This window comes from Athene cunicularia, assembly GCF_003259725.1.
Source record: "Athene cunicularia isolate RWA chromosome 8 unlocalized genomic scaffold, athCun1 chr8_part1, whole genome shotgun sequence".
Taxonomy (NCBI): Eukaryota; Metazoa; Chordata; class Aves; order Strigiformes; family Strigidae; genus Athene; species Athene cunicularia.
In genome coordinates, this window is record NW_020799109.1 from 21,333,969 (window position 1) to 21,343,483 (window position 9,515).

The window sequence follows — 9,515 nt, forward strand, 5'->3', positions numbered from 1 at the left end:
CCTTACAAACATGCTGAAGTACTACAGAAAATACTTTTGGGCCTGGTTCTGTGAACTTAGGTAATAAACCTCATTCTCAGTAGTAAATATTATTCCATACAAGATGCTTGCAAGACTGAGTCTTCTGTAACAGCAAACTAAGTAAAGGTGCTTGGAGGATACTTGCTTTTCATGGAAATCAATGTTTATAATTTCCTATATTGTTCTATAGGACTTTCACTTGTATTTAACATATTGCATTTTTTAATTTACAAGTAATTCTCCCAGGTGTAACATATCTTGTGTAAAAAGAGAGATACCAGCATATTTTCTCCAGAACTTGTTTTTTAGCTCAAACTTTTGCTACAGTCTGTGCTGCATGCTACTTGAGGGGAGTTGGTGTGAACATACTCACATTAGCTTTATCTAAGGTATCTTGGGCAACAGAAGCATAGATGGAGCAGGAAGCTGGCTAGCTATCCAGTACCTAGAATCCCTAGGTACATAGTTTGTGTTAAAGCCCATTATTTGTAAATCCATCTAGCTAGGCTGAAAAATCTAGGAGGTAGACTAAAAACTGAAGCCCCACTGACAAATGTTTTGTGTACCGCTTATATACCTTTTTGCAAAATTACAGGTATTGTTTTGGTTGCATGCAAGTTCTCATTTGTGGCAATTAGCCAGAGCCTTTGTAGGCATAGAAAATACTTAATCTTTCTCTTCTTCCCTGTAAGAACATGTACAAAATAACCTCCATGGGTTTTTTCAGTTCTAGTATTGTCTCATAGCTTTTAGTATGATTATCTAATGAATTTCACCTTGTACAATGCTAGCTTTAACAATGTTTTCACCTCATACAATTTTATTATAATCAATTTCAATTACTACTTTAAACATCCGATATCAAGTATCAAGGCTACAGTGACATCTTGTGGCATTTTTTTAACCAGTAGGTAAAGAAGCAATTTTCTTGTAGTCCTGTTGCATCATTTTAAGACCATATCCTGATTTTTTTCCACAAGGATTTTTCAAATATATCTTTTGGATACCATTTTTAAAATCATGTATTGCATAAACATTAATTTCTACAGAGAGGGTGATGAATCTGTTTAGACTCCAAAATATGTCCAAATGACATCTAGGTAATCTCTTAGAAGATCATCAGATGCATATAATTTTGTTAAAAATACAAAGTAATACATTTCATTAAAGAATCTTAAGGCACTTTTATAACCTTCAAGTGATAAAAAGTTACCAGTCAACAAGAAATAAACAAGCCCCTTTTGGTTCCCAAGCACAATGAATTATGACTAGAGCTGAAGTCTTAGACTTTGAATTTTCTTTGCCATCTGAGCCTAACTGCTTAAGGCTCTTGTTTTTGATGGCTTTGTTTCCTTATGAGTCGGCCTTACCTAAATTAAGTGAACGTATGTGCCAACAAAACCATGTTTTTTAAAAACGAAATCTTTGTGCTGCTTATATGTGTGCAAACTGTGAGCTTACTTTAGACATCTAACACTGGAAAATTTGATCAATAGATTGAAAATAATTATATCACAAATCTGTTTTATGTAATTTATTTGACAACAGTACAAATTAAATTTACCAGTATAATAAAAGCTTTGTTCTATTAATTCATTCAGTGATACAGAATAATAAAAAAAAACACCAACCCAAAACAACTCCTCCCCAACAAAGAACCCGATGCTAAGATTTGGCTGAGTTGACAGTTCATTTCACATTTCAAAAGTAAGGTAAACAACATCTGTGAGTCTTCACAATTCTAGTTGATACTGCACAGAACAGAAATTACAGACCAGTAAGTAAATGAAATGCAGTAAACTACCACTAGGAAAGTTGCATTTCTGGAAAGATCATAGACCTATTTATATAATACTTTTCACTACTTTGCACAATAAATAAAAGCTACTTTTCACTATTAAAACAAAATTAAGCAGACTTTACATTGCTGTTTCAGGATTTTTGCCCTTTAAATCTTGCAAAAGTACTAGGGAGACTTCACTGAGCAGAAACCAAACTTTAACACTGACAGAATTGTCCATTCCCCCAAAGAAACCTAAAAACCCCAGAATCATCCCTGCTATAAAGAACTTGTCACATTTTTCAACCACTTTGTTCAGCTAAAATTACAAAAAATTATACACCATTTGTGCAGATGCTATCTGCGTACTAGGTATTAGCTGTTATTGATTACCCACAGATACCTTTGAACTGATACTAAGAATCAACTAAGAGTTGATACAGATGAAACTATATCTACTTTGGATGCCAGAATTGATTCCTTCCTGTGATCCAGGAAAATCACCATCTTTTGTTATTTCCTCCTACCACAAAAAAGTTCTGTAACTGCAACGTGAAAGGTGTGTCCTGTCTATGTTAACATGATGTTTCCAGAACTGCAGAATCCAAATCTAACCAAAGCTTTTAATAGCTTTGTTTCTTTTTATAGATGAAACCAGGGGATTCAGAGACTGATAACAGTCCAGCCCTGTCAAATATCACTGTAACTCAAACCTTTTTTTAATAAGGGTTTACCTATTCATTGCACATTTTAATTCTGTTGTCATAGCCACCAAAATTGGAGATGAAAAGAACGAAAAAGTGCATACTCATTTGAAGGAGTAGTTATAAAAAAGTAGATCTGTCATATTACAAAGTGTACACTCTGTAATAAATGCAGAACAGCTTGCTCTTATTAGGAATTGTAAATAAGACATTTTTAAAAAGTGAGGATTTTTTGGGCACATTTTTGTAACAATGTACATGCAAAATATCAAAATAAAACTATGTATTAAATAGAGTATTAATAAGCAATATCCCATCCATTTCTTCTGGATGCTTATATAAGTTTCATATTTCATGTATTCATGTTTCTTACATTTCCAACTGCTAGGTTTTACTTTTCAGCTGCTTGCAGTGTTTCAGCAACTCTAGGCATATTAATAATCGGGGAAAAAGCCACATCAGAGATAATTTTCCACTATCTCAGCAGTAGTAGCTATTGCAGGCAATGGTTTTAGGACTATCTTAGATTAAGATGAGCTACTGTTTCCTGGCTGGCTTTTGTAGGAGGTTCAGAAACATCTCAGAATAAAGAACAGCTTATATACAAACTTCAAAGGTGTTTTGTACAGGAGTCTAGAAGCCTGGCCAACAGTTTACTGTAGCCCTTCTATAGTTTCACTGGGAACTGGGTAGGAGGGGGTGAGGACAGGAGCGGGAAGGCAAGGAATCATCTCAACAGGTAATTATCAAATACATGCCTAGACCTCATTTGACTAGATACATATTTTTTAAAAAAAATATCAAAGCATAAGCACTGCAGGGTAGGAGTCAATTTTTGTCTGCAAGTTTCTGAAGAACTGGCCTAATGAACTAATAGGTTTTCAGATTTTAAGGAAAGAAGGTGATTTTATCACAGCTAAACATTGGTGTATATTTAAGTTTTCTAAAAGCTTACCCTGGAAAATTAGTAAGAAAGGGGAAGAAAAAAATTACATAAAAAGCCATATGGAAAAAATTCAGAGGCTACAAATAAGATGGCCAAGATGCAGTAATTGCACCTTCTTCTCTCCTTGAACTCAGTACACTTCACTGAGTATTGTTTAACATCTAACCCCTTAAATTCATTGGCTTATAATTTATTTTTGTGATTGGCATAATTAGGAAAACCAAACTGAGAAATCATGATATTAGAATATTTTAAAGGCATGCCATCATAAATATTAACCAGTTTATTTACACAGTAAGATCTCTGTAACAAATGCTCTGCTCGGTGCCACATTCCAGAATAGCCACTGTTAGTGTCTTTTTCTAAATTTCTTATATCAACAGGCTTCACAAACACCCCTGAAGGCTTGCCAGTATGCTTTGCTACCAGAAAATTCATGGCAATATCATCACAATTTTGAGTTTCATCTATTAAGGCATAAACAGCTTCTGGCTGTCTTTGAAAGTCTTCTAAATATCTGCTATGAAAAAATGCTGCACCAATAAGAACCATAGAATACTGATCTCCGTTTCCAAATCCAGGGTTCTGCAATTCGAAGCTACCATAACTGTATACACCTGAAGGAGTAGAAATGTGCTTTCTAGGAACAAATCCCACTATATGCTCTGGAAATTGCTGAAAGAAAAAAGAAATTTGAAAAATCAAAATGAAACCCACACGGAAATGCATGTTAAGTATTTTCATAAGAGATTTATGCTTCTTTTAAATGAGAAGAGCACAAGACTATTGCCAGGAAATAATGAGATTGTTGACACGTGTTGCAATTACAGTTTTGTAAAACTGACACAATATGCCTCATTCCATAGCAGGTAGTGCCAGGAAACATCTATCCACAATTTGCAGCTGTATATTTGGCACTCAAAATAAGTTTACAGACAATTTCTCTTAGAGAAAAAAACCCACACACTTTTGTTTTGCAGCCTAGTATGAATTTAAATAAATTCAGCAGTCAGCAACTTCAGTGTTCATGTACAAGAAAAGTTAAAAAGGTATAGACTACAGGTATAGCTACTACTGAATATTTTTTTTTGCAATTTTGTCTATTCAATGCTTTAATCCTTCTAAAATCTAACTTTATAGCTAGAAAATCAATACTGAAACATTATGATATAGTTTTACTCTAATTAAAACCATTAATCTCAGTTGTAACTCACAGACACTGTCTGCCAAATTGCAAAACATTACCTGCCAAACAGAAAAGGCAAAAGCAAGGTCATGAGCACTGACTAGTGTGTCATCATCCATCATTAAAACAGCTGAAGGGAGGGAAAAAAAAACCCTTTTAACTTCTCAAAAAATTAAATACATGAGCATAGTATGCAGCACAGTATTTGACAAATTAGCTGTGAAACTTCTATAACCATTAAGTTGAACTGCAGAACTGAACTGTAACTCCTTGAAAGTAGACTGAGAAAATTACATTTCTAAAGCAAGGTTGCAGCTTTGTGGTAATGGGAAACAAACCTAAGTTTTAGATTATTTGCTAGGCTGTAACAAAACTCAGCAACATTTGATCATCTGTAGTAGAGCTGGACAGATGTGTGTTGGGGAACTTGGAAGCGTTTGGCAAAGCAACTTAAAATTCTACTAATCTTGGGTAAAAATACAACTAAGAGTTAGATACTATTCTTTAGTGTATAAGATTTAGATGGGATTCTTAGTATAAAATTTTACTCGTCTCCTAACTACTTGAAAGTTCTAAATAAGCAAGTTTAATAAATTGCACAGGCAACATTCAGTATTATTAACTACAGAAGGAAGAATCTTTGCCTTGAATTTTAGGCAAAAAACTATTGGGAAGTGGAAAGAAAAGATATTCTCAGATAAGAACTCCAGGTGCATTAAAAAGCTGTTTAAGTTTATAGTCAGAATAAATCCTATTACAGTAAATAAAACAGTTGGGAAGTTGAAGTTTCTAGCATCTTCCTAGAAGTCACGGGTTTTGAGTAGGCAAGGCATGTTAGGAAGGGGGCAGTAAATAGAATTACCTTTACTAATCATGAGTAAGGTCAGGTCTGTAATGCAACATATGGGGTTTTTTTCCACTTGAAACAAACAGGGCTTATTGTTGTGCTTCTCCTGGAAAGAGCTTAGGAAGAATATTTAGATGAATAGCCAAAAGACTAGGGAAAATACTGTTAAAAAGGATGCATAATTTGAGATAGAAAATCAGACAGCTAGGGAGGGAAGTTTTGGTGAAGAGCAGGACATGCTTAAGAACTTAGTCTTAAAACGAATGGATTATACCAAGTCTTTATCAGATGACTTAAGTGCAGATTAATGCAGATATGCAACAAATAAATGCACTATGAATTTCAGTTTACACTATAAATGGAAGAGAGGCTTAACTACCTGTGTTTGCCTGACAAAGGAAATGGAGAACAGACACAGTTGCAAAAGCCTGTGAAATGCATTTGACATCCCTCTTATTTTCCTTACTCTTCACTGATAGTGTGCTGGTGGTGGTGGTGACGTGCATCTGATATCATAACATAGGTTTCTTCAATATTACCCACGTTCTATTAAGTGGCCCAACAGATCCATGGATTTATTACATAGTATAACTCAAATTATACTCTCTCTTAGCATTCAGATTTTAAGTGTGAGAATAATATTAGTAGTAGCGATATGAATTACCTTTCGTTTCCAGCTCAGGGAAATTCTGGAGTCTGTTCCTCATGTGATTTACAGTTTGAACTTTAAAGACAACAGGGACAGGATGAGGCCCCAAGGAATTCCACATTTCCTCCGGTATCTTCTCACCAATGTTGTTCCACACAACGATTACTTTATGTAGGTGGGGGATGGCTTGATAATGATTTAAGAGCTTTAGCAGTAAGTCAGTTCTATTATATGTCTGCATAATAAGAGTAAATGAATCCAAGGCAGATTGACTCAGAGTTTTTGGTTCCCTTCTCAGATTGGGCATTTTGTCATCTTTGATACTGGGAAGCAAAGCTGTTAAAGCACCTGCCACAAGAAGTAAGACAACGATCACCACAGAAGTCAAGCGTAGTAGGCGGATTCCCATAACTCTTCCTGGAAGCTTACAGAAGTGAAAATACCTTCAAAACAAGTAACAGGAAAAGAAAGGTCATTAATCCCATGCATAGTTATCTCCCTTACTTAAGCAAAAGTTCCACAATATTAAGTAGACTTTTGTTTAATTAAATAACTAAGGAAGATTTTGGACTTGGGCCAATTACTTTTAACTATCAAGACAGATACTTCTCGCACTCCATTTCTATGTTTACTTGGCTTTCACTTTTTTTGGTTAACTTTGAATTTCATTGTTTTGTGAAAATGAATCTAGAATCATTCTTTAACTCTATATTGTTCATCCTCTCATTTTCTCAGTAACTGCATTTTTGATTGAACATTTAGATACCTCACCAAACTCATCCAGCTGAAATTAGAAAGCAGATTTATACAGATTCAGGATTTTCAGTGCTGCAGGAGCTCTGCCTTAGCTAGCAAACAAAAGGGAGAGAAGGTGCCTCCTCAAGAGCTCTGGCAGAAAGGAGGAAGTTAAATGCTCTTTCTTTTCCTGTTGCTCAGGCACCATACACAGAAGGAACAATCTGATTTGCTGGACATTTTGTTTGTATATCTGCTCAATAATGGTTATTAATGTGGAAAACATGATTCTAATCATACTGAGGCTGTAACACAGGTGGAGCAAAAGAAACATGCCAAATGGAGCAATGTAGGAATGCAACGACATCAGTAACAGCTGGTCTGCTACATCTAGAGCTCAGCAGCAACTGGGAATGTCAGATGCTAGGTGCTATGTATCAGCTAATTGGGGGAGCAGCCTTAGCAAACAGCAGCGGTTTCTGGATCCTCCTGATTTGGAACTAAACAGCTCTTAAAAAACAGCTCCTACAAAGGTAGCCCTGACATTCATGCCTCTTAGGCAGCACTTGCAGTTCTCCAGACATTTATAAACTGTAAACTCAGCAGGAACCAGCAGTCACTGCCTTCCATAGTTTGCCCCTCAATTGTGTCACCCACATCTGTTCTTCCTCCTTTACTCACAAGATTAGTATGAATTGAATACAATTATTAATATTCTAAGATTACTGCTAAACAGTTACTCATCCATACATATTACTTATGTTACTCCATTAGTAATTTCTAGGCTTTCAGCAGGGAATTCTGGTCAAATTAAGTGACCCAGGACGGCCTCGTCAATTACAACTTTTGAGAGACTGTGTTTTTTCAGACAAGTTTTGATAACTTTTTTCCAAAGTGTATATACCATGCTTGAAAATATGAATGTAAATTATTTTAGTCTAAAAAAACTCTCAACTTACCTCATTGTTACCAAATAGGATTGGTTTTCTCCCCTTGTGTTTACAGGACAGTTGCTTGTGATCTTTGAATCTGCTGGAAATTAAAGAGACTCTGTAACTGAAGATCAACAGTTATCCCACATGCTACACAGCATTCTTTTATGAGTAAACTTTCCTCTCAATCACTGATTGATGTACATGTTCTTGGCAATTATCCAATCCCTCTTCTTTCTACTTAGTTGAGTAACTGTGTCTGCCTTTCAGTGAACATTCCAGAAAGAAGTTATTACACCAGCTGGTTAGAAAGAAAAGCACAGCATATTTCACTGCCTGTAAAATTTCAACTTTGTGCCAACACAATGTCCACATACTCCATCCTTGAGGTCAACTACAGAGATACAAGTAGATCTCCAGAACCTTACAGCCTGTTGCTTTGTTCACCAGGCACCGCTAAAATAGGAATTTGGCTACCACAGTCAGGCAAGCAGTCCCAATAAAACTATTTTATTTTCTGACTCATCCCCTTCATGCTCTCCTTACACTAAGCTTACCAATTGTGTTAGAGGTTTAACACCCAGCATTTTTTTCTTCCCATCTGGTTCAGCACCTTGGCAGAAGGGAAAACAAACGTGCGTGAGCGCAAAAAGGACGGATATACACAATGCAGGACAGCAGCTTAAGAAACCTGTGTCTAAGGGCCCGAGGTGGCTGGAGGGATTGTTATTTTAAAACTAGTTGAACCAAAAAAAGTTTTAATTTTTTATTTAGGAATGGTATTATGAAAGCTTAGAGAGCAAGAATTTGTTGAACTCAATTGAATAATTGAACTAATGTGAAATTTCTTAATTTGTTTAGGTTATATAAACTTGCTCCTTAAAAGCACAGAATTGCCAATTTGTCTGTATATACCAGCCTGAATATGTCCACACATATGCCTTCCCAAATTTGAGTTACAATTTTACCACTGACTTATTTTGGGAGGCCAGAGAGGTCACTGAAACTATTTCCAGTAGCTAATCACTTGGTTGTTTTTATAGGTGTAAATGATCACGCCTGATTTCTAAAAATCATTAGCAGCAGTGGCTGCTCAGAAGTTCCGAGGTCCACCATATCTTGTTTGTATGTGCTTTTAAAAAAGTGAACCTTAGATTCTCATTTTCCAGTTGCAACCTAGCTGCAACAATACTTACCAACACGGTAATGATTAATTAGTTTAAATTTAAAAACATACTTAAGATGAAAATATAAGTGTTGTTTACTAATGAGACTTCCTGGCTTGCCATACATTCCTGCGTTTACTCAGCTACATACAAGAGGCTGTAATCATAAGCAAGAATGATAATATACTATTTAAATAAATGCCTATACAAAAGCATTACAATTAGCATCATGGCACTTTCCGGTAGAAAAGTGCCAATCCGTTTTGCCAATTAAGTTATGAAATTGCAAGGCAAGGTTGACCTCTTAAAAAAATTCTTACAGTACCGCTCGTAGAGAAGAGCGCCTCCTCAAAACACAACTGACGAAAATAAAACCCCTGTGTCAAAACACGGTATTTGAATCCTCGTTCCAAGAAGAACGCCTCGGGAGCGGGTTCCCTCTCTCCGCGGGCGGCACCTCAGAGGAGCTGCAGAATCGCGCAGCCGCCCCGGGCCGGGCCCGCCACCCCCGCGGCTCCGCTCACGTTGCGCAGGGCGGCAGCACTGGCG

The 9,515-nt window shown here is 36.2% G+C and overlaps 1 protein-coding gene and 1 long non-coding RNA gene across 14 annotated transcripts; one reads left to right on the forward strand and one right to left on the reverse strand.

Moving 5' to 3' along the window:
* Positions 1-19: 19 nt before the first annotated feature.
* LOC113482995 lies at positions 20-8,321 on the forward strand. The gene is made up of 2 exons (XR_003398939.1): positions 20-60; positions 7,874-8,321. It is a non-coding gene; the product is annotated as an uncharacterized LOC113482995 (long non-coding RNA).
* Positions 1,541-9,509, reverse strand: EXTL2 (exostosin like glycosyltransferase 2). 13 transcript variants are annotated; one of them, XM_026854176.1, is made up of 6 exons: positions 9,292-9,509; positions 8,358-8,413; positions 7,828-7,897; positions 6,149-6,576; positions 4,697-4,767; positions 1,541-4,126 (listed from the first exon to the last, which is right to left on the reverse strand). In XM_026854176.1, exons 3-6 carry the CDS (start codon positions 7,830-7,832, stop codon positions 3,635-3,637), a joined length of 996 nt encoding a protein of 331 aa, XP_026709977.1. In that variant the 5' UTR covers positions 7,833-7,897; positions 8,358-8,413; positions 9,292-9,509; the 3' UTR covers positions 1,541-3,634. The 13 variants fall into 13 exon arrangements, 12 of the variants coding, with proteins under 12 accessions (XP_026709977.1, XP_026709973.1, XP_026709976.1 ...); XM_026854172.1 differs by having other exon boundaries at positions 7,828-7,900; XM_026854175.1 differs by having other exon boundaries at positions 9,287-9,509.
* Between the last annotated feature and the right edge of the window lie 6 nt (positions 9,510-9,515).